Source organism: Lepidochelys kempii, chromosome 7 (assembly GCF_965140265.1).
Source record: "Lepidochelys kempii isolate rLepKem1 chromosome 7, rLepKem1.hap2, whole genome shotgun sequence".
NCBI classification, from domain to species: domain Eukaryota; kingdom Metazoa; phylum Chordata; order Testudines; family Cheloniidae; genus Lepidochelys; species Lepidochelys kempii.
Window position 1 is genome coordinate 93,749,295 of NC_133262.1, and position 25,238 is coordinate 93,774,532.

General features: G+C 41.7%; 1 protein-coding gene across 5 annotated transcripts in view; it reads left to right on the top strand.

Moving 5' to 3' along the window:
* The first annotated feature begins 1,016 nt into the window (after positions 1-1,016).
* LOC140914895 (protein FRA10AC1) overlaps positions 1,017-25,238 on the top strand; it is an 88,738-nt gene continuing 64,516 nt past the window's right edge. For 2 of the 5 annotated variants that reach the window (XM_073353861.1, XM_073353859.1), the window contains exons 1-7: positions 1,022-1,435; positions 7,693-7,769; positions 9,240-9,335; positions 9,414-9,459; positions 13,441-13,517; positions 14,527-14,610; positions 15,121-15,205. In XM_073353861.1, the coding sequence (XP_073209962.1) occupies positions 1,403-1,435; positions 7,693-7,769; positions 9,240-9,335; positions 9,414-9,459; positions 13,441-13,517; positions 14,527-14,610; positions 15,121-15,205 (498 nt within the window). In that variant the 5' untranslated portion in view covers positions 1,022-1,402. Of the gene's footprint in view, positions 1,436-7,692; positions 7,770-9,239; positions 9,336-9,413; positions 9,460-13,440; positions 13,518-14,526; positions 14,611-15,120; positions 15,206-25,238 lie in introns of all 5 variants that reach the window. The other 3 variants (XM_073353863.1, XM_073353860.1, XM_073353862.1) reach the window with 3 other exon arrangements.

Here is a 25,238-nt window from a genome sequence, read left to right on the forward strand (position 1 = left end):
AGGAAGTCAGACTAGATGATCACAATGGTCCCTTCTGACTTTAGTAAGAGTATCTCTGAGAGAGAATATACATTACAATTTTAAACCTAACCAGTGTCCCTTAAGTGACTTGCCACAAGATGTCAGAACATGTTAGTAATAGAGCTGCATCGGTGTAATATTTATTTAATTTTCTTTCTTGATATAGGAATTAGATAGTGCTCCTGTCAGATAATCTCTAAATTTTGTGTGTGTGTGTGCGTGCGTGTGCAGATAAGTGTGTCTGTGTGTGCAGATAAGACAGCCCCTGGAATCACAGTTAAAGTTGTCCCCTCCCCATCTGAAATGGTGTCCCTTTGGGCTGGCACAGAATTTGTCCTTCCCCCCATGCACAGCCACATTGGCTTGACTGGAGCTTCCCCCATAGAAGTCAAACTATGCCTATGGTTATTCCACCCCCTTTGCCATCTCTCCCCTACTGGCATGATAAAGCCCTGGGGGAATTCCTAGAGCATAGTCCCCGAGATGGTGCTGTAGTGAGAAGGAAGGGAACCTTATTGACTTTGCACTTTTCTTTTAACTCAATACCTTGGCATATTCCTGGCGCTCAGTTTTCTTTTTTACTGTCTTCAGTATGGTAAACTTTCTCCAGCCTAGGCGGGCAGGATAGTGTTGCAGAGCGAGTGTCTACCAGAGCCTTCTGCAACCTGTGCGGCCAAGAAGGCGGCAGCTGTGTTAGGAACCCTAAAAAGCTCATCAGGCCAAGGGGCTGGAGGAGTCGCTTCACACAAGGCACGCAGCACTCGAACCCAGAACACTAGCAAAGCCCTACCGCAGCTGTGCATTGCGGCGGTGGATACAGCTCCGCTGATCGCAGGCTAAGCGGGAAGAGCCAGGCGGCAGCATAGGGAGGGACAGGGGATGCCGGAGCACGCTCAGTACAGCTCTCGGGTGCAGAGGAGATTTTATTTAACCTCCCCCACCCCAGGCTTAGCTCGCTCTGCTCCCAGCTCTGCTCAATTGCGTGCCTCGGGGCCAGCTCTGTGTTCGAATCCCGCCCGCTGCGCCAAGCCCCGCGTCCCCGAGGAGGGCCCGCGCAGCAGGGGTCTCCCCGGCGGCGAGCCTGTCTCCCCCGGTGTCTCCGTCCCTCCAGGCAGCCCCGCTCCAGGGCGGGAGCCTCGCCGACCCGGCCGCGGCGCTCACTGCGTAAGGCCGCGTTGAGGGAGCCCTGCCCCCCGCCCGGCTCCCTCCTGCCCCGGCCCCGGTTTCCGGCCGGGCCTTTCACGCGGAGGGACGCCGCTGGGAGCCGGCCCTGCCTGCGCCTCTCGCTCGGTCGGGGTTGGAAGCGCGCAACCGGCGCCCGGTTCGCCTGCGGCAAGCGCTCCCCGGCGCTCGTCCCAGGGCGCTGACCGAGCCGACAACCATGGTGCCGGCCCAGCTGCTGCTCTCTCAGGCCGTGAGTAACAGCCGCGGCGCTCCCCGGGGAGGGGAGAGCGGGGCCCGGGGCAGCCACTGGGCAGCAAGGAGACCCCCCGCCCCCGTCCTCCAGGGGAAGGGGCGTTCAGGGGCGAGGGAGAGGCCCCTCACTAGACGGGGTGGGGGCGCTTTTCTCCTAGACTGCCGTGCTCCTCCTCGGTACTCCCGTTCCTCTCTGTCCGCTTCTGACGCTGCCTGTGGAAGGCAGAGGCGACGCCGTAGTTTTTGAAGCATGAACATTTGTTTTGTCAGTGAATCCTGACCAGTATCTTTGGCAAATTTTCAATGAGATTTTTTCTTTGGTGCCCTGCAAACCTCTGGTCTCTTGATCTTCTTAGTTACCTTTATATTTTTGCTTTTGCCTTTATCATTTGAGAACTGTCCTTATTAAAACGTTTTGACTTTATTTTGCTAACGTCTTTACTCCTTGCCCATTCCACCAGTGTGCCTTCACCCCAGTGTAGATGGCTTCCCTTCTCTTCTCCAATGACTGCTCTGCTCTGTTGAGGTTGCTCGTGTGGGTGCTATTGCTAATAGCGATTTGTATCTAAGATGCATACACCAGCCTGTTAACTGAATCAAAAAGTAGGGCTGATTTAAATGTTCATGGTTTAAATTGGCAACCAAACATAATTGGAGTCCCTTGTTTTAATTTTGCTGTTTCAGTGTTTTGTTTTTGTTTTCTAAAGAAAAGTTAATTCTCCTTAGTATGAAAAGCTGCATGTTGGTCAATAAATTAGATGACTTTCAGGTTCTTATATTTTTTTCCCAAAATGGGGAAAATGATTTACTAAACTATAATTATTCATTGAGACATGCTGCACTATGTTTCTGAGCGAATTAAACTCAGGGCTTGTCTACACTGGCAATTTATAGCACTGTAAGTTTCTCGCTCAAGGGTGTGAAAAAACACCCCCCTGAGAGCAGCAAGTTTCAGTGCTGTAAAGTGCCAGTGTAGACAGTGCATCAGTGCTGGGAACTACACCCTTGTGGAGGTCTGGGGTGTGGGAGGGGCTCAGGGCTGGGGCAGAGGGTTTGGGTGCTGGGGTGAAGGCTGTTGGGTGGGGCTGGGAATGAGGGGTTCAGGCTGTGGGAAGGGGCTGTGGGTTGGGGTTGGGGGTTGGGGTGTGGGAGGAGGTCAGGGCTCTGGGCTGGGCGTGCAGGCTGGGGGTGCAGGATGGGGCCTGGGATGAGGGGTTTGGGGCAGGAGAGGGCTCTGGGTTGGGATGTGGGAGGGGGTCAGGGCTCTGGGCTGGGGTTGCAGGCTCTGGGGTGAAGCCAGGATGAGGGGCTTGGGGTGCAGGAGGGGGCTCAGGGCAGGGGGTTGAGGTGCGGGAGGGGGTCCAGACTCTGGGCTGGGGGTGCGGGCTCTGGGGTGGGGATGGGGATGAGGGGCTTGGGGTGCAGGAAGGGGCTCTGGGTTTGAGGGGGGGCTCAGGGCTGGGGCAGGGGATTGGGGTGCGGGCTTACCTCCGGCGGCTCCCGATTAGTGGTGCACCCAGGGTGCAGAGGCAGGCTTCCCTTCTCTCCTGGCACCACCGAGTGTGCTGCGCCCTGGAAGCAGCCAGCAACAGGTCTGGCTCCTAGACAGAGGCGCTCAGCTCTCACCTGCAGGCACCGCCCTGCCCCCAGCCGGTCAATGGGAGTGCAGAGCTGGTGCTTGGGCAGGGGCAGTTCAGGGAGCCCCGTGGCCCGCCCGTCTAGGAGCCGGACTTGCTGCTTCCGCTTCCAGGGCACAGCGTGGTGTCAGAACAGGTAGGGGCTAACCTGCCTTAGCCGGGAAGGACTGCCAACAGGACTTTTAACAGCCCGGTCGGCGGTGCTGACCAGAGCCGCCGCGACGCAGTGCCTTACATTCCGCGACACAGTACTGCGTCGTGACCCACAGTTTGAAAACCACTGGTTTAGATACTCAAACCTCAGTGGTTCAGGAGTAAAACTAGCAATCAGCATTACCCAAAAGAGCCACAGTAGTGTGAATTTTAATTGTTTCATTTACTATAGTACTATATATTCAATCATACCAGTGGTTTAGTATCATATGCTTCAAAGAGGTGCAGGAAACGTATCAAAGAGCTACTTAGGGTTTGAGAGCCTCATTCTGAGTATCACTGGTTTAGAGCATTGAGGGGTTGTGCTGGGAGGATTTATTGCACCATTGCAGCTTCTGTGCCAGCACACGCTGGCTACTCTGACACTGCAATAGTGTAGAGTTGCACCTGTCATCTTTTATGTTTGTTTTATTTTTGCTGTTTAGTTTCTTGGGGAGTTTCCTGAAAAATAGAGGCCAGAATTAATAATGGCTAATTAGGAAATACATATATGCGGGGTGCACCTTCCCAATATATGTAGTTTACTTGGTGTTGCTACAACTCTTCAGATAATGCCTCAGCTCCTACACTTCTGAAATGTGGAAAAGAGAATACGAGAACTGGATTTTTAGTTAATGGATGAATAGCAAGCTGATCCCCTCCGCACTCTGTGTTGCTAATTAAATCCACTTATCTCTCCACAGTGCTCCAGGAAGTACCCACTTATCATCTCTCTGTTTTTCCTCAAGAAGTGATAGGTCCTCTTTGGGCTCCATAGTATTGTGTGTGGGATGGGAAGCAGGGGAATGTACTGAGTTGCATGGAGAATCCTGGAGGGATGTTATTGCTCCAGACCAGTCTTGTCTCTGTCTTTGAGGAGGCACAAGAGAGAGAGAGAAACTGTAGTTTCAAACGAAGAACAGGAAGGAAAACAAAACTCCAACAACCCAATAATAAAATTAAAGTTTAAAAAAAACAAACTTTTTTTTTAATCTCCTTGAACATTGCTACACAAAGACAGTGGTATTCAGCATAATATATATTTGGTCCACAAGCTTGCAAGCAGCCTAGCAGAAGATGCTGTTTTCTCTCCAGAATGATATTTGCAGGTGTCAGGGTGTAACCACTCTAGGTGCACCATTGTAACATTCACCTGGTATTGTTGGTAGTCAGAAATGCGATTTTCCAACTGCCAGTAGTTAGGTCACTGTGACTGCTTTTTTCTGATACTGACCGAGACAGTTACCTGTACCATTGAACTCCAGATTGGGTTACTGCAATGTACTCTATGTGAGGCTACTCTTCCAAGGTGACTTGGAAGCTACATCTATTGCAGGATGTGGCTTTCTGTTTGTTTATGGGTTCTGCTGCTATCGTTACTGTTTGTTGGTATTATAATAGCACTAGGGGCTAAGCATTGTGTTAGGCACTATACAGAGTAATAGATAAACTCTGGGGCAGGGACTAGCAATGTAAATAGAAAAGACAGAGAATAGCAGAAGGGACATAACTTACAGAGTAATTTGCAAATTATCATAACATTGTACCTGTTCTCTATAGTATGTTCTAGCTCCCAGTTTGCTTTCTAGTGCAATCAAGATAATAGAATCATAGAAGATTAGGGTTCGAAGAGACCTCAGAAGGTCATCTAGTCCAACCCCCTGCTCAAGGCAGGACCACCCCCAACTAAATCATCCTAGCCAGGACTTTGTCAAGCCAGGCCTTAAAAACCTCTCAGGATGGAGATTCCACCACCTCCCTAGGTAACCCATTCCTGTGCTTCACCACCCTCTTGGTGAAATAGTTTTTCCTAATATCCAACCTAGACCACCCCCACTGCAACTTGAGACCATTGCTCCTTGTTCTGTCATCTGTCACCACTGAGAACAGCCGAGCTCCATCCTCTTTGGAACCCCCCTTCAGATAGTTGAAGGCTGCTATCAAATCCCCCTCACTCTTCTGCAGACTAAATAAGCTCAGTTCCCTCAGCCTCTCCTTATAAGTCATGTGCCCCAGCCCCCTAATCATTTTCATTGTCCTCCACTGGATACTCTACCATTTGTCCACATCCTTTCTGTAGTGGGGGGCCCAAAACTGGACGCAATACTCCAGATGTGGCCTCACCAGTGCCAAATAGAGGGGAATAATCACTTCCCTTGATCTGCTGGCAATGCTCATACTAACGCAGCCCAATATGCTTTTAGCTTTCTTGGCAATAAGGGTACACTGTTGACACATATGCAGCTTCTCGTCCATTGTAATCCCCAGGTCCTTTTCTGCAGAACTGTCACTTAACCAGTTGGTCCCCAGCCTGTAGCAGTGCATAGGATTCTTCCGTTCTAAGGGCAGGACTCTGCACTTGTCCTTCTTGTACCTCATCAGATTTCTTTTGGCCCAATCCTCCAATTTGTCTAGATCACTCTGGACCGTATTTACTGCCCTCCATTGTATCTACCTACTTAGCGATTAGTGTCATCCGTGAACTTGCTGAGGGTGCAATCCATCCCATCATCCAGATCATTAATAAAGATGTTGAACCAAAACCAGCCCCAGGACCGACCTCCGGGGCACTCTGCTTGATACCAACTGCCAACTAGACATCTAGCTGTTGATCACTACCTGCTGAGCCCGACAATCTAGCCAGCTTTTTAGCTACCTTATAGTGCATTCATCCAATCCATACTCCTTTAACTTGCTGACAAGAATACTGTGGGACACCTTATCAAAAGCTTTGCTAAAGTCAAGGTGTATCACGTCCACTGCTTTCCCCATCTCCACAGAGCCATTTATCTCATCATAGAAGGCAGTCAGGTTGGTCAGGCATGACTTGCCACGGTGAATCCATGTTGACTGTTCCTGATCACCTTCCTCTCCTACAAGTGCTTCAAAATGGATTCCTTGAGGACCTGTTCCATGATTTTTTCCAGGGACTGAGGTGAGGTTGACTGGTCTGTAGTTCCCCGGATTCTGTTTCTTCCCTTTTTTAAAGATGGGCACTATATTTGCCTTTTTCCAATAGTCAGGGACCTCCCCTGATCGCCACGAGTTTTCAAAGATAATGGCCAATGGCTCTGCAATCACATCAGCCAACTCCCTCAGCACCCTCTGATGCATTGCATCCGACCCCATGGGCTTGTGCATGTCCAGCTTTTCTAAATAGTCCTTAACCTGTTCTTTCACTACTGAGGGCTGCTTACCTCCTCCCCATATTGTGCTGCCCAGTGCAGCAGTCTGGGAGCTGACCTTCTCTGTGAAGACCAAGGCAAAAAAAAACATTGAGTACTTCAGCTTTTTCCACATCTTCTGTCACTAGGTTGACTCCCCCATTCAGTAAGGGTCCCACACTTTCCCTGACCACCTTCTTCTTGCTAACATACCTGTAGAAACCCTTCTTGTTACCCTTCACATCCCTTGCTAGCTGCAACTCCAGTTGTGCCTTGGCCTTCCTGATTACTCCCCTGCATGCTCGAGAAATATTTTTATACTCCTCCCTAGTCTTCTGTCCAAGTTTGCACTTCTTGTGTTTAAGCTCACTGCAGATTTCACTGTTAAGCCATATTTGTTATTCTGTCTGCACATCAGGATGGTGTTGGTGTTGATTTTGATATATAAAACACTATATGGTTTGGTCCTGGCTACCTAAGAGATTGTCTGGGCAAAATTGCCACAATTGATGAAAAATAAGCATTCATAGCTTTGAGCATTTGGAGTCTGGAAGAGCATTGTCTCTGACATTTGATTTTCCTGTAGGTTCAGTGGAATCCAAGTTGGTTAACCTTCAAGGCAGAGTGTTAGGATTACCTGTTTTCTCAGGGTTTTTGTCTGAGGATAATGGTTGTGGAAATGTAGGAATTTCTAGACTGACCCAATAGCCATCTAGTCCAGTATTGTGTCTTTGACAGTGGGCAGTACCAGTATGGTTTGTGGTCACTAACATGTTGTGTTCTTACTGCCCATGTAGACCCTGTTGGCGTGAACTAAAAGATATCCAGTTCGTGTTGATATAGTTACCTTTTAGTTCTCAAAATGAATCTAGTTTGCATTGATGAAGTCCTGAAATGGGAAATTATGTATCTGTTACTTTGCACTCTACAGTTTAGACCCTTGTAATCTGGATCTGTTGTGCCATGTAGACAAAGCCCTCAATCTGCAGCAAAGGAGATTTAGGTTAGATATTAGGAAAAACGATCTAACTGTAAGGATAGTTAAACACTGGAATAGGCTTCCAAGGAAGATTGTGGAATCCCCATTGTTGGAGAACAGGTTAGACAAACACCTGTCAGGGATGATCTAGCTATACTTTGTCCTAACTCACTGCATTGGGCTGGATTAGATGACCACTCGATGTCCCTGCCAGTCCTACATTTCTAAGATTCTAATTTTATTGTGTTATGGTAATTTTCCTTTATTTCTTAATTATTTCCAGGTACATGGCCGGGGAGGCTATGATTCTGATTTTAGTGATGATGAGAGTGGAGAGAAATCTGACCAAAGGAATAAAAGGTAATGCATTGTAATACTGGCATTGTACATTACGTTTCTTGTGTGCATATGACTTATAGCTATATATATAGAATACCCTCATTTTTTAACTCTGACATAGTGAAGCTGTTCATGAAAAATAAAAATATACGTTTGATTCCTATGCCACTGCCTCCTCAGGCTTGTCAGAGCATGTTGTCTCCAAGGAGCAACTGAGAAAGATCAGTTCTGCCACGTCCATCTGGTGTCTGTATGCCTCTAATATCTCACAGCTGAGTGCTTCATTTTTCCAAGCACTAGCATCAACGGCTGGGTTTTGGCTGCTCTGTTCAATTTCGTATCACTTTGTTACCACCCGCCAGGACTTGTGGAGCTGCAAAGAGAGATCAAAAGAACCAAGGCCAGGTGGCAGCAGGCTTTGTAGGAATAAAACACCTACCTCATGGAAAGGAAACACTAACGCTGCTTGATTATTATTTAATTTCTTCTATTCTGTTCTCTCTGTTAAGCCTGGCTTCAAGAGACCAACAAATTGGGTCAGTTAACTTACACTTAGCCCTTGAGATGCTCATTTAAGCTCAGCCTTGTCAATTTCATTTAGCGATTCATACACTTTGTGACCCTGAATTTTGCTGTCTGACCATCTTCTTTTATTGGGGAAGTTTTTTCTGCTGTGGCACTGTGCTTCCTTGACAGTTCACCCACAACACTACAGATTTGTTCTGAATTGATTCAGGAATTATTTTTTTGTTCCAGGATCTGTTTGTGACTCTTTCCTTAATCTTCTGTCAGGCTCCATTCCAGTCAGGTTTTCTGGGACCTTTTCGGGGAGCCTTTTATATTTTTCTGTAGTGGAAGTAAGGGGAAATGTTTTGTAGTGTCTGACTCCATTTTGTAGCTGACCTTGAAGGTGCTTTAACCATTAAATAAACTTAGGTGTTTTTTCTCTTTTTAGAATTTTTAGCTGTCTTCTATTAAAATATTGACCCTTTTGTTCAGTTTTAACGTTTTTCCAAGTGCCTTAATTAACCATTCTAGTTGCTAGATGAAATATTAAACATTGGGAGCTGTTTCAAAGAAATCATCTTCTCTACCCTTTGTTCTGGCATGCAGCCAGAGCGATGTAAGTTACATTGACTTAAAGCAGTGTCCACTCTGCGCTATGTCAGCGGGAGATGCTCTCCTGCCAACATAGTTTCCGCCTCTTGCGGAGGTGGAGTAATTATGCTGACGGGAGAGCACTGTCCTGTCAGCATAGCGTATCTTCATCAGATATTCTACAGCAGCGCAGCTCCGTTGGTGCAGCTGTGCCACTGCAACATGGTAGTATAGACTTGTCTTAACAAGAGGCAAACAACGCTAATCTATACAACAACCTTTTCCTTAGAACATTCAAGGTGCTGACTACCCAAGCTGACTTTGGTGTACTAGAACTTATTGTATATGAAAACTTTCTGAATAATTTATTCCTTACTTTTTCCCCATGCATAGGACAAGTAATGAAGATGCCCTACTCATAAAACCATTCCAGAAAGTAAAACAGGTCAAGGTGGCTGACAGACAAATTGCAGCAGAAGAATGGGATAGGTAATGGTCACTTCTATCGGAGATTTTTATATTTAAACTGAACTTTTACTCAAGCAAAATTATTATTTCTGTTAACAGGGAAGAAGCAAGAAATAGGAGATTTCATTTGATAGCCATGGATGCTGTATCCTTTGATTATTTGTTTATATTGGTAAAAACACATTCTCAGCTTTTCAACTTTTCTTTCAGTTGGGGAGAAATGCTCCTGTCAGGGACACTTTCATGTGAGTCTCCTTGTTGCCTGGGGAATTTCCATGCACCAGCAGAGACTGGGTATTGTTTCCTATCATCATCTGTCCACCACCGATAACTAGGTATTTTGGATCCACCTATGAAAGGGGTTTCCAAACTGTCCCTCATTGCAGTTAGTGTTTAAGTTGTAGCTGTGAGTTCCATATCTAAGACTCAATTACTAAACATGTGGTGTTGGATCAAGATACTTTGATTTTTAGCGCAAGCAGACCTTGCTGCTTCACAATTCTATCTGAGACTATCATTATCTGAATAAACTTATATTTCTGCTGGAAGGCCAAGAACACAATAATTAATCCAAAAGACAGTTCAAGAAAGGATTATCCCAAGTAGTGTCCTCCACAGATGTGATACTGTACACCTGTTTAATATCACATTTTGTTTATTTTAGCTCTTTTATTTTGAATGGCATAATCAGGTTTGATTACTTTAATGCTTCAGTCCTAAACTACTGTCTTCATTAGCTACAACATTTCCCTTTTAACATATTTTTCTTTGAAGTTTAGCATGAAAATAATTATTTTTACAGTGAAACTAACCAGTTATATAGTAGATAGGGGAAAGATCATATAACTCCTCTGTTGAACTTTCCATCAAGTCATCTTTACTATTGCCTAGCAGTTGCTCTTTGGAATTTAGCAGTAGGGGGATGTAGCATTTTGTGGCAGATTGCACTCATTTAATTGAATTGAAAAGAATGTAATACACCTGACAGATTTGTGTGATTTATCTGCCATAAGTGATGTAAGCTATTTTATAGGCTGCCAATCCAGTTTGGTAAAAACATCCTCCAGGACATATCTGCAACCATCTTTATGTTTGGAGGATTTGTAATACTGTATGACCTTTATGTTAAGCACATACAGATTTGTTCAATGATCCTATGAAATAGTTATTTTGAAGGTACTGTAGTAATGCTGCTTCTGCTTGATATTGTGCTCATATTCCTCTCACTAGCACAGAGAAATCACTGTAACGGGGTTCCCGTGATGCAGCCTGGATTGTGTAATCGCTGAGCCCTCTGTCCCACTAACCTGGGTTATCCGTCTCAGTGGTGAATATAGGGGTTCCAGGGTGCCACTCTGAGGTACAGAGTGTCATAACGACCAGAGACTTGCCGTATTGCATGATGAAATTCAAATAGCCCTGTGTAAGTCTTAGCATTGTTGTTTTTTATTATTATCTATCTAGTGTCTCAGTAGCCGAAGTGAATTAGTTTCCTGCCTGATATGGCCATGATTGTAAATTATTTGGAAACAGTAGAACTTGTATTTTTTTAGTTATATTGGGATTAATATGGGTATATTGTGTGGACTTGTGGCAATCCATATGTGGAGCATGCAAACATTTGGAGATGCCACGTTTCATTGCAATAGAGAGAAATTGTCATTTGTGCTACTTAATTCAGACTTACTCTTCAGCTCGGTCTTCATTTTTAAGAAACGCTCGTACTTTGTCAGGTCTATCTCAAAAATCTTGAGTACACACAGTGCCACGAACTAAAGGCACATTTACAAGATGACGATGTTCTGAGCTGAACTGTGTTAACCTGTTTCTTGTTCTGTATTGTTTAGATTGTAAATTCTTCGGGGCAGGGAATTTGTCTTATATTTTGTTTTTGCTGTGTAAGTTGATAGAGCTATAAATGTTTTATAATAATGTGATGTCCTGGCTAAAGGCCAGAAGGTTCATTGACCAAAAAAGGATAAAATCCAGTAGCTCTAGCTGAGTGAGCTATGCTTAGGTAACAAAATCAGGTGTTCCTCCAAAATTATTAACCATGCTGTGTCACCTTTACATTATTTTTTCTGCACTCATTCTACATAGTCATCTGCACGTGGCTAATGATCCTCAAGTTGTAAAAACAAGCAGTTGAAGAAGCTGTGATTAAAGAGCCCGTAGTAGAATTCGTTAGCCATAGTGTTTCTGTTTTCATGGAACTTTGTATAAGTGCCAGATTTGGATAATTTCTCTACTGCTACCATCTTATTCTTTTCCTCCAGTTGTAGGGGCAAGTCAGTTGCCTACCATTATCAAAGTTGATAATGGTGACAAAGAAGCTGGAGTTCCTTGAAGTTAGTCAGCTTCATCATGATGTATACAGTCTGTAGCCTTGCTAAATAAAGGCACCTAACTGTATTCTTGAATTTAAGTCTTTAATTTTTGAAGAATAACATTAAGATTGACAGGTTTCAGAGTAGCAGCCGTGTTAGTCTGTATTCGCAAAAAGAAAAAGAGTACTTGTGGCACCTTAGAGACTAACAAATTTATTTGAGCATAAGCTTTCGTGAGCTACAGCTCATTTCATCGGATGCATTCAGTGGAAAATACAGTGGGGAGATTTATATACACAGAGAACATGAAACAATGGGTGTTACCATACACACTGTAATGAGAGTGATCAGGTAAGGTGAGCTATTACCAGCAGGTGAGCGGGGGGAGGGGGGGAGCCTTTTGTAGTGATAATCAAGGTGGGCCATTTCCAGCAGTTGACAAGAACGTCTGAGGAACAGTGGGGGGGGATAAACATGGGGAAATGGTTTTACTTTGTGTAATGACCCATCCACTCCCAGTCTCCATTCAAGCTTAAGTTAATTGTATCCAGTTTGCATATTAATTCCAATTCAACAGTCTCTTGTTGGAGTCTGTTTTTGAAGTTTTTTTGTTGAAGAATTGCCACTTTTAGGTCTGTAATCGAGTGACCAGAGAGATTGAAGTGTTCTCTAACTGGTTTTTGAATGTTATAATTCTTGACTTCTGATTTGTGTCCATTTATTCTTTTACGTAGAGACTGTCCAGTTTGACCAATGTACATGGCAGAAGGGCATTGCTGGCACATGATGGCATATATCACATTGGTAGATGTGCAGGTGAACGAGCCTCTGATATTGTGGCTGATGTGATTAGGCCCTATGATGGTGTCACATTTGGAAACTTCTACCAAAAAATACATGTACAATATTTTATTCTATAAAATGATTTTAATGCAGGCAGTAGGTTGACAGAAATGAATTCTTATTGAACTCAATTTAACATGTGGCTTAAGAACATGCCAGAAAGATAATTTATTTCCAATTCTGTAGTTCCATAAATGTCTGAGAAATTTGTTATATATTTTAGGTTATTGTTTTACTGTTTTATTTCCATTTGTGGAGGTGCTTATTTCTAGAATAACGTGATTGTTTATATGGTTTTGCTTTTGCTTGTGAACAAGCAAAAACAAAACCATATAAACAATCGCATTATTCTAGAAACAAGCACCTCCACAAATGGAAATAAAACGTGTCAAATTACATCTGTAAAACTGTTAGGACATTTCTATCTCAATATAATTTCCTGTAACTTGGTATTGTGGTCCTAAAGAAGTTATCTACTGAAGTTTGTTATTGCTTTTACACTGACACTGAAAAGTACATAAAAATGCCTCATTTTATTAGTAATTTTATATTTATATCAGGCAAAAATGATACAGATATATTTTAAACCAAAGTTGGAGTATCATGGAACTCTAGTTTGAATGCAGTGGACTACACAGTAAAGGCTGGATTAAAGATCTGTTGTACATCTTCAAATATACTAAAAAATATTATAAGGGTGTAGCATGTGGATGGGTTTTACAATTTAAATTCTGTCCTAAAATTCTTCTGTTGAGAATTAATTTATAATAAGAGTTCTTTAAACTTCCTTTCCATTAAAATTAATTTTGGTAATAGCTTCTTTAAATCCTTTATACTGTAGAAACAATTTTGTACTAATCTTTTTATCTGAGGTAATGGTAGTGTGAAGCCAAATAAACCAGCCGTGGAGTGAGAGAGAACACTGAAAATAAATTCCTTAATTTTGCTTTATTCAGTATGCAAGACATAAAAAGTTTGTGAATGACTACATTTTATACTATGGTGGCAAAAAGGAGGACTTCCAACGTTCAGGGTAAGTACCGTTAGAGAACATACTTACCTGTTTTATAATACAGCTAAAATATATGCTGGGTAATTAATTCTGTGGCCAGAGATTTATTTGTGTATCGAAACATTAACCTTTTTGCTAAAATGTACCAACTATGGTAGTTGTAAATATCTGAATTAGATGTGGAGAATTGTTAGTTGTCTTGATTTAACTTTATACAATTTGTATCTATACATGAAAAGTTAGATGAAATTCAGATGGGAGTTTTTATTTTTGTGTTATGTAGATTAAAAGACAACACATGGAGGGTGTATCTAAAATAATCCAGTATTTGCTGAGTGTTCAACTCTCATTCCTAGAATGTCAAATGCTGCTCTGATAGTAGAAAATGACAATCTTGTACTCAGACTTCTGGGTTGCAGCACATAATGGTGAAATAACTGCTTGCAGGTAGTAAAATTGTTTGCCATTTGGAGTACAGGGCAATTTTTAAAGGATAATTATCAAATTTACCAAAGTCACGAGAGGCTAGTTACTAGGGTTGAGGTTTCCTAAGAATTGCAGGCAGTTATTTACACATTCTTCATTAATGTTAATGAAGATGTGTGGATAAATCCCCTGCACTGTTTTGGCAATCTGAACCCAGGAGACTTGTGAAGTCTGGAATATCACTAAACATCTGCCCAGGGAAGCTAAACCCTTGTTCTGAGCTGCAGATAATCCTCTTTTTATGTTTTAAACATAACTTTTCATATAGAATTAAATCTCACACAGTTTTAATAGTTATGAGTGACTTTAACGTTGGAAGCAAGCTCTTTTATTCTTTTAGGAAAAAAGTTAGTGAATAATACTTGTTCTCATGAACAACTGTTGCTTCTTAAAAGTATCTCCCAGTATGGCCAACTCAATAAATAATACAAGGAATTATAAAATACCACTGTTTGCCAAATGATCTGATTATTTTGTTTCTGGTGCTGTAAAATTTAATTTTAATACTAGATCTGCTTTTTAAGAAAAATGTACCCTTTCACAGAGCAAGTGACAAGACAGACCTTGATATTGTAAGAGAAAACTATAGATTCCTGTGGAAAGAGGAAGATGCTGTGGACATGAATTGGTAACTTGGGCTATAATAAAACATTATTTTTAGATCACTTTGTATTTTTCTTTTTCCTCATTCATTAAAAATTGCCATGCATATTTGTTCTTATTGCTTTGAACTCTTAATAAATTAAAAAAGGGTAGGAGATAAAGTAATACAGCTCTGTGTCAAAATGAACTAATGACACAGAAATGAATAAACTATTGTTCATTCCCTAAGATAACTAAACTACCATTCAGAAACCCAGAAGAGTACAACTTCAAAATTATGCTTTGTTTGTGCTTTAAATATATTTTTTAAAATACATAATTATTTTCAAGAGAAATTAAAACTGTTTCATGACAATTACTCTCATCAAGCTGTATATTTTTTTATTTTTACCACTACAACTTTTATTCATTAGAGAAAACAAACTTGCAATGCCCCTGTCCTGTTAATGACCTAACTATGTATTAGGGTTTGTTATTTGACCTCACTCTATATTTTCCATATGCTTAATCAATAACGTTGTCTTTCTGGTTACAGGGAAAAGAGACTGGCAAAGAAATACTATGATAAATTATTCAAAGAGTATTGTATAGCAGATCTGACTAGATACAAAGAGAACAAGGTACATTTTTAAATTCATAAATCTCTTTGGTTGCAAAATAGGTTCTTTATTCTATATATTGATAGAGGGCACTGCATTAAGATCCAGTCCTGCAAACACTGCCTATGCTGAATTCTGTGGGACTACTCATGATAAATGTCTGTAAGATTGGGCCCTAAATTTGTTCAGAATTAATTTTCTTAAGAAACTTAAGCAACAGAAAAATGCTTAAGATGCCTTCCCTGATTTTTTGGTTCATCTTTATCTCATCTTCCTACATATATGCCACATTCCTCAAGCGTTCCACCATCAGAAAATAATCTGAGTCTCCCTTGAACTCATTTATAGTTTTCTTTTGTTTTCTTTAATTATCATGCCCGGTACCTTATTCCATGTGTTTATTATACTTTGTGGGAAAAGTTTTTTCCCCAGTTTGCTAATTTTCTTAACGTTTTTGAATCTTTGTCTGGTGTGAACAATATTTTTTTTCCCTGCTTCACATATGACTTTTCTAAGCTCTGTTAGGTCACCTTGAATTCCCCTCTATTCTAAATGAGAATAAGTCCTGTTTCTTTAACTTTTCCTCATGATTATAAGCATTGGAAAATGTTTATCTTTTAGCATAGCTTTGACAGATTGTGTAATTTGTTTTCTCTTAAGCTATTTTATACACTTTCTTCAAACGCTATTCTCATACTAAGTGCCTCCTCCAAATCTTTATCAACTGTTGGCTTATCCATGTCCATTTCTGGTACAGAGGGAGTCCTATACGGATTTTTCTTTTGGAATGTAAAACTGGCCCTTTAAGGCACAGTCAGCTCCACCCTACTACCTCTGCAGCTACAGATTGGATTCAACTTTGTGCTGTCCTATTTGTTTTCCTCTGCACGTCCAAATATTGAGAATTTTATTGCCTTCTCTTTTCTGCAGCCCTCAACTACTGCAGACAGGCTCAGTAGAGCACTGGTTTCTTCATGTGATAGCCACCAGTTCTTCATGTGACTTTCCCCACAGAACTTTAGGTATCCTGCTAAACTTCTGCAGAGGATACTTTAGAGATGCACAACTTGCATTAGGTATCCCTGCCTACAACATTCTGTTTATGCCTGCCTTTAGACGGTTTGCACCATAGAATTTCCTCCTCAATTCCCAAATCATATTGCTCCTCATTCCAACAAAAAACAGGCTCTTTCATATGTTACATAATCTGCTTATCACAAGAACTGGCCCATCAACAAAGAACAACCTTAGGGGTGGGATAGGGGTTAGTCCTAGTATTTTATGATGATCAAGAAGACTGAGTGTTTCATCCTATTCTAGCTCTATCCCTCAGAATTCCTCCATGTAATATATCAGATTCAAGGTGGAGATGACTTTCTGTGCTGCATGGATGAAGAGGGGGCTTATCTCCATGTGCCTATTCATTTGTTGCATCACAAGAAAAGTCCCTCATCTAATTGATTCTTCTACAGAATTGTGTGGAAATTCCTCAAGCAGTGTCTTGTCAAGAAGAACCTCTCATCTTGGAAACCACACTCAGTCCTTTTAGCCAGTGGAATCATGATAGGTGGTAGTCTCAGGGCCCTACATCATGTCAAAGCATTTGGTTGAAGATTGAAGCACAAAAAATAACATCTTCTTGAAGCTTCAGGCTGTGGGACTAGGCTTTCTATTGTTTCTTCCTTACATCATCATATTTGCAGTCCTGTTAGAAATAAACAGTCAAGCTCCAAGAGTCTGTAGATTAACAGGGAAGGACCAGAAGCCCTTCTCTTTGTCATTAGATCATAAAGATTCTGTCCAAAGTGGAAAGAGCTCGCCTATCGATATCAGATAGGTATATCCAGAACAGCTTCATGTCCACATAGACTGAGTGAGGCAGGAGACAGTTCTGGGCAAGAGGCAACTGAACAAGGTGGTGGTGCAGCAAGACTTTGTCAGATGTTGTCATGGCTGGGTCGTGGGCAGCCATACTTAGTGGTCAGAGCCAGGGTCCACAGTCATGGGATGGGAGTCAAGAATTGTTTTGGATCAGGATACCAGGAGATCAGAAGCATGAGACAAACTTGAGGGCAGAACCATGAATCTGTAACCGGAGTCAGCCCAGGTTAGGATACCAGGGGTCAGAGGCAGGAGACAAACTGGAGATCAGAACCATGGCTCGGGAGTCAGAATCGGGCTCGGTCAGGATACCGAAAGGTCAGAGGTAGGAGACAAACCAGATATTGGGACCACAAGTCAGATGCAAGAAGTCAAGTGGGTTGGGATGCCAGGAAGTCAAATCAGGGGAGCAGGAAGCACATGGTCCAGAGCAGGGTGGATCCCAGTTTTGTACAACAGGGATCCACTGCTGGGTTTAGATAAAAGTTGTGGACCAATCAGGACCCCTAGCAATCTGCCAATTAGGTTCCAGGACTGGAGTCCTCTGTCGGGATTCAGCCCTTGGAATTTGTTAGCAGTCACTCGGTGGCAGGTTGCAGCTTACTAGCGCCTAAGAATCCTGTGGATTGGGGTTCAAGTCCTGCAGTCCCTAAGAGATGTAACTTCTTGCTTTCCACTTCAACCAACCAGACACGTCCCCCTCCCTGCCCCCCAGACAAACTCAGTTTGCTCCAGACACTAGGATTCCTACAACTGGAGGGGTGGGTGCTTTCTTTTTTGCATAGTCAGGACCTTGCATGTATGTCTTTCCTCCTCTACTCCTCCTGGGCATTGCCAGGAAGATCCAGAGGGACCAGACCAAAGTTATTTTCATAGCTGCCGCTAGGCCCAGAAGACCTTGGTTCACCAGCCTCTTTCACATATCTATCTATGATTTCTGGCTCTTTCCTCAGCCCAAAGTTCTTTTTATCAGGGCCAGGTCCTATACCTGAACCTCACCAGTCTCTGCCTAGAAGCCTGGAGGCTGACAAGTGACTCTACAATCCTTTGATTATTGCTCTCATATAGTCCATTTCCTAATGCTGTCAGGAGAGCACTCTGCATTTAAGTGTTACTTTCTTTGATGTTTGGCTAGGAATGTAACTCTTATTCAGACATTCTGTTCTGCCATCATAGTGTTTTTCTCAGATGGGTCCAAATGTCTGCAATTTTTAGCCCTCGCAGCCCAAGCTCCACTAGCCCGAGTCAGTAGACCTTGGCTCTGAGACTCAGCACTGTGGGTTTTCTATTGTAGTGTAGTGGAGTTTCAGCTTCATTCTTAAGGTTCTTTCAAGGCCATGTTTCAAGCCCCTGGGCCAGTTCTTGTACTTCCTGGCTGTGAAGGTGCTTACTCTTGTCACCATTACTTCAGCCCGGAGTGCTACTACATTTAGTTTTTCCATGAAAAGATTATCCTTAGACTCACCACATAATTTCTCTGTTTGTTCTTTCTGTGTTAATCAAAACATTTCCCTTCCTTGTCTGAAAGAGATCACCATGCACCCATTAGATGTTGCCAGAGCCATTAATTATTAGATAGGACATATACTTTTTGGACTGACTCCTTTTTATTTTATATTGCTTGTGGCTATAACAAAATGAGGTATTAAGGTTTCCAGGACTATGATTTCCCTTTGTGTTCAGAGTGCAAAAAAGATTAATATACTGCGTGCCACTTAGTGCTTTTCTTGGGGATAAGGGTCCATTGTACTTTGTTCCTATCTGTGGTCAGAGAATTAGCACTTCTTATTAGGAGGTCTGCATAGCTGCTATTAGGGCCTCACTGAACTCCTTTACCAAATGCTATAAGGTCTGTTGATGCTGCCTTTTGGTTTCTTGATTCTGTGAACCATCCCTCCTATCTAACAGACTAACTTCACTTCTTATTTTTCCATTGAGTTCATCTCTGTTGTTGGTGTTTCAGCTTATTCAGTATTATTTTTTAAAAAACACTCTTTACACACATTTGACTTATTTTATTTACTGTCCACCCTTATCCACTGCTTGTCATTTTCCAGTGTTTGGTGGAAGCATTATTAGCAAAGTGACTCTCCTATGAGGACAGTTGTCTTACTTGTAAATTAGTCTTGTAGAGAATTCCTCTGCCAGTCCTGGATCCCTCGCTTTCTTCTATCTTTGCTCTTGCTTTCCAGACTAGTCTGTTTAGGAAATACTCTCTAGGGAAGATCACATGTAGTTCCTTATTGGGCCAGATTTGGACCCAAAAGGAAAAATTACATAAGAATACCTCATTAATATAAGTGAACATGGATAATGCAGTGGCTGGTGGATTGGCTGAGGGATTCTGAGATAACAAATATACAGGTAAGGCAAAATGATCCTTTATTTTGACTGTATAGCCATTAGATATGCACAGAGGTATGACAAATTCTGTTGATGCTTTCACCCAAACTTTTTTACGTGTTACATCACAAGCTTTTCAGAATGGGACAATTTTTAACCATTTAGAGGTATACTTTTAAATGGGACATGTGAACATTACCACGGTGGCTTGGATCGAACCGTATTGCGACATAAATACATTAGAAGCAACATCTTGCATCTAGGTGCAGGAGACGAACCTAGATCAGGATTCTGGTTTCCATGCATCAACTAAACAGTAGGTAGGAAGATAAGCCTTTAGCTTCTTAGGTGCTGCACAAATCACTTGGGACAGGATACTATGAAGTAACAACATAGTAGGCCTGAACTCTGCTACTGGAAATTCAAACACGGAAACCAGACTCCAGTTCAAAGCTTGTCTCACAAAATTTGAATCTTAGTATTTAAGTAGTCACAGTGGAGCTTTATCATTAATATTTAACTGAAGCAAGCAGGGTGTTAGGAGGATTATAATTTACACATTTTACTACAGTGACAAAGTGGGTGAGGCAATATCTTTCATTGGATCAACTTCTTTTGAGTGCATACAGAGCTCTTCAGGTTTGAAAAGGATACTCAGTATCACAGCTAACCTGCATCGATGTGAGGGGGAACCCTCTGATTGCACACCCCTAGTTGTCACCCCACACTGCAGTCCATTCGGGATATCATTAAACAGTTACAACCCGTACGCAGTGGGGACCAAGTCCTGAAAGAAAACTTTCCTAACCCTGCTCTTCTGGCCTTCAAACAATCCCCCCAACCTCACCAAGCACATCATCAGAAACAAGCTCTGTACACATCAGGATGCACCAGCTCAAAGTGCACTAGATTTTGCCGTAACAGATACAAAACCTGTAGCTATATCTTCACTTTTATGATGATTATTGCCCCCACAAAACACCTTTCAAGATCCATGGGTCCCACACATGCCTATCACAACTTGTGGTGTACCTCATCTAGTGCACTAAATGCCCCAAAAAACAGCTATCTGGGTGAAACAAGACCATCACTATGCTCTTGAGTGAACTCACACAGAAAAATGATAAGAGAAAAGTACCATATCACCTATGGGTGGACGCTTTTTTCACAAGCGATCACTCCCTGTCTGACCTTTCGGTCTCATCCTCAAGGAAAGCTGCATAACACGTTCAAAAGGTGAGCCTGTGAGCTTAAAATTCATAACTTTTGCTAGACACTAAAAATCATGGACTTAATAAAGACACAGGATTTATAGTTTATTACAACAATCTGTAAACTAACAACTCCCCTTTTTGTCCTGTGACTGCAAAAGTGTTTCACCTTGAATGATCTCTTGAAATATGTGTTACCTACTTACACTAAATAATCTCTTCCATCTTGTATTTAGCTGTGACACGCTGACTACCTTTCCCAGACCTGAAGAAGAGCTCTGTGGAAGCTCAAAAGTTTGTCTATTTCACCAACAGAATTTGGTCCAATAAAAGATATTCCTCATCCATCTTGTGTCTCTAATATCCTGGGACTACCACAACTACAACAACACTGTCAACATTTTACTACTGCAGTATTTATCTGGAGACAATGTTCTGCAGTTTTATTAGATGGGCAACACTACATTAGATTGTACAAGTTATTTAAAAACCAATTAAAAACCATGGATGTTGGATTCTTCAGTGATCCTCAATTTAAAAGTATTTTTCTATTCTAGTTTAGTGAACGGTTGTTTAATGTAATTCCCATGTTATGCAGTTGATTTATGTGTGCTAGTCTGAAGCATGAGTGGCTCAAGTAAAACTTATTTTAGATCACACTGCAGATTGCTTAGTTAGCCAAGCACAAGATGTTCCTTCCTTAGCAAATTGTCAGCATAAGTAGAATAATATGGAACCTAATATTTTCTGTTTCTATTGAATGATTTTCCAGTTAATATTTGTCCAAAAATATTTTTGTTCAAATTATATTAAGTCCTGAATGCAATACTTCTTAAAATTGAATTTATAGAAAAACATGGCCCTTCAGAATAAAAGTGACATGTTAAGAATCTTATTTAGAATACAGTTAACTAGGCAAATTCAGTACAGATGGAACATCTGATTATTTGTGATGTGATTCTGCCCAGTTTTCCAGCTGGGGTGCAAAGAGCTCAAATGACTTGTCCACAATCACTCTGTGAATAAGTGGCTCATCGTGACTTAAGACCCAGCAACTTTTTGGCTCCCAGTTCTTTTCTGTGTAGCTTGGGCCATGTGGCATTTTTTTACATAAGCATTCTGCGCTATTGCCTTTATGGTAATGATTATTGATCATAAGGAAAAAAAAAGTAGTTCTGTACAATATATTTCTGTACTGAAAGTAGGAACATTAAAAAATGAAGGCAATGCATAATGGAGATTTGCACCATTATATATGAAATACAAATACATGGAGATTTGCACCATTATATATGAGTGGGTTTAATACTCAGATGTACCAAGTTAACTGAAGACACAACTTGGGATAGAGGAGACAAAGGTGGTTTTGAGCCACTTTTAAGTCTTGGGCAGTTGAATCTGGCACCAGTTAGAACAGCCACTAGACTGCTGTTAAGTTATTCTGCCTAGAAAAGTCTTTAGGGGGTTCATTCCACTGGTTGAATTTTGATTGTGCTTTGGCCCTGGCATCAAGTGGCCCCAGTATGATGTGGAGGTACAAAGTGGCTGAATGTTCTGGAGTAGTCAAATAGTTCTAGTAACTTTATTTTGCAGTGTTCCATGCAGTCTTTTTGTTCTTTGAATAGAAGGTGGCTTGGGAAAGTTTCATTTCAGGTAAAGATTTTGAATGAATGAAGGAGGAGTACACAGTACATATAATAATTAAGCAGTGCTTTTAACTGTAGCACCTTCACTGGCTTCTCTGTCTCTTTCCACATAAAATTTGAGATCTTGGTGCTTCCTGTCAAGACCCTATATAGTCTTGCTCCCTCTCTCCCTCCAGACTTCTTTCCAGTATTCTCTCTTCAGTTCTCCCTTATCACAATCTTCCACAAAACTTTGCAACTTTTTTCATGTAGGCCTCAATGCTTGAAGCAGGCTCCTAATCTTTGTCTGCTTGGCATTCTCTTTCATCCATCAAATCCCTTGTTAAAAGCAACTTATTTCAAAAATATTTCTGACCTTGATTTCCTCACCAGTGTTTTTTCCTTCTCACAAACTACAGTGTGTCCTGTGTCTTGTAAGTACTTTAGGACATTTAACTTGTCTTATTCTGTATTGTAAAGTTTACATATACTTAAACTGCATAAGTTTGTAGCTTGTATAAATGAATAATAATAGTCATAATAAGTCTGAGTTAGGCAGATCCCAGACCATTAAGAACTTTGAAGAATATGAACCAATTCCTTAAATTTCACTTGAAAGTAAACACATAAAGGAATGGAGCAGTGATATAATTCGGTCATAATAATCAACCTCACTTCAGGTGGTCTGCTTCTTTCTGGTCAACCATAGATGATAAATAAGCATTATGGGTCACTTGCATCTGGAGTATCCAGGAAATAGTTATGGGTTCAATAGGACCTTAAGTCTTAAAAGACTTAAAACTACATTAATGAAGGGCAAATATGTACCTTGAATAGAGAGGGCCAATACATTCCCACCTATTCCTACAGATGCATCTCCTGTTGCCAGCTAGCACCACTTATTCTTGTCTACATAACCATAAATCATCTCCAGCGCTGCTCTAGCACTGATGGCAACCCTGGAATCTGTTTACAGGCAGGGCTCAGGTGTTTTTACCACAGAGCAGAGTTAGGTGACACCGTACAGTAGAACCTCACAATAACAAATACCTTGGAATGGAGGTTGTTCATAACTCTGAAATGCTTATAACTGAAGAAAACACTATGGTGGTTCTTTGGAAAGTTTACAACTGAACAGTGACTTAATACAGCTTCAAAACTTTACTATGCAGAAGAAAAATGCTGCTTTCCCTTTATTTTTTTAGTAGTTAAAGTTTAATGCAGTACTGTACCTTATTTTTGTGTGTGTGTTTGGTTTTTTTTGTCTCTGCTGCTGTCTGATTGTGTACTTCCGGTTCCAAATGACAGGTGTGGTTGACTGGTCAGTTCATAACTCTGGTGTTCGTAACTCTGAGGTTCTACTGTAGGAAAAAATGCCTAAGCCCTAGCCGTAGCAAAATTTTAGCTACAATGTTTGCAATTATAGACCAGGTCAGAGAAGCAGAGAGATTGTATGAAACGCAGATTATACCATGTGAGTTATGGAACTGAGCATCTACATATTGGTGATACTGTAGCCCATTACAGCTTGCAGTTTTTTCTTAGTGGTCTATATATATTAATAGCATCATGTTCCTCTTATTTGTTTTTTTTGTGTGCACTACATGATGTTGTTACTCCATTTCCATATGACATTTTTGTATTTTTTCTGTCCGGTTTAACCTTTGATAAATGTTACAACATGCAGATAGCCTCCTTTGAACTCAGTTGAGTTTTCCAATTCAGCCATCAACAGGAGCTTTGTAATCTTTTACTGTCAGCAGCTGTACTCTCAGTTGATAAATTGAAATTCTCCCAGATGCATTCCTAGGCTGCTTTCTGGGTTTTCCATTTAGCAGATTGTATTATGGGTATACCATATGAGTAGTTCTGTAATTAAGCAATAAGTCAGGAGATGTGCATCGTTAAGCTATTGGAGTTGCTTTGTGTTCATCGTGTATCAATGGGCTAAAAATGCACAGTCTGGTCACTACTGGATTATGTTTAAAAAAAACTACAGACAGTTTGGGCATTGAAGGGACACTCAAGTGTTTTGTTTTTTCTCAAAAAATGATATGTAGTAAAACAGAAAATATCTTTTAAATGAATTATTACATTTAACAAAAAGGTAAAATTCACTCCCTGACAAACCTGCCATTTTCTTGCTAAAAGCTAGGAAATAAAAAAGAAGATTCTGCACTGAAATAATTGAGAAGAGCACTAAATTTATATGGCAATTTTAGGTGAGTTTAAATACGTATTAACTTGTTTTCAAACAAAATTATATTTACTTAGCTCTCCAATCAGGGTCCTATAGTGTAAATTGCTCTATAAACACATATGAATATGTGGTCCCTGGCCCAAAGAGTTTTAATTTTATATGGTTGACATGTTTATTTGGTCCAGGAATTTCAGATGAAGACACAGTATTGCCAAAATCATGAGTTGGTCCCCCTCAAGAGATCAAAATCATGAGGATTTAAAAAAAAAATTAGATGAAAAAACATTATTATTTTATTTTTTTTAACTGTCCCAGCTCATCATTTGTGAAAGTGAGAGAGACATTTAGTGTTTCTCACTTTCCCAAAAGTATTGGTCCTTGCCACAGGGGCTCTCACCCCCACGTCTGCCCATGTCCTGCCCACCAATTGATCCTCACCCCTGCCCCCCACTCAGTTTGGCCTTATCAGCCTCACCTCCATTAGGTCAGCCCCCAACCCCCACCATCAATTCAGTTCCCCTTCCCCTCCCAGTACAGTTCCCTCAGCCCTCACCATCAGTTCACTCCCCTTCCTCTGTTCAGCCCCCCAACCTCACCCCTGCTCCACCTGTGGGTGGGCTTGAGCAGGCTTCTTTCTCCCCTATCCCGGTCTTGGGGGTGGGTGGCTACATGGGCTCTTCACCCCCCTTCTGCCCCAGCTAGAGGCTGTAGGGGTGAGGAGTAGAGGCATTGTCCTGTCCATATTTCTCAGAGGAGGGGAGGGAGGAAGGAGCGGAACTGTGCTAGGCTGCTAG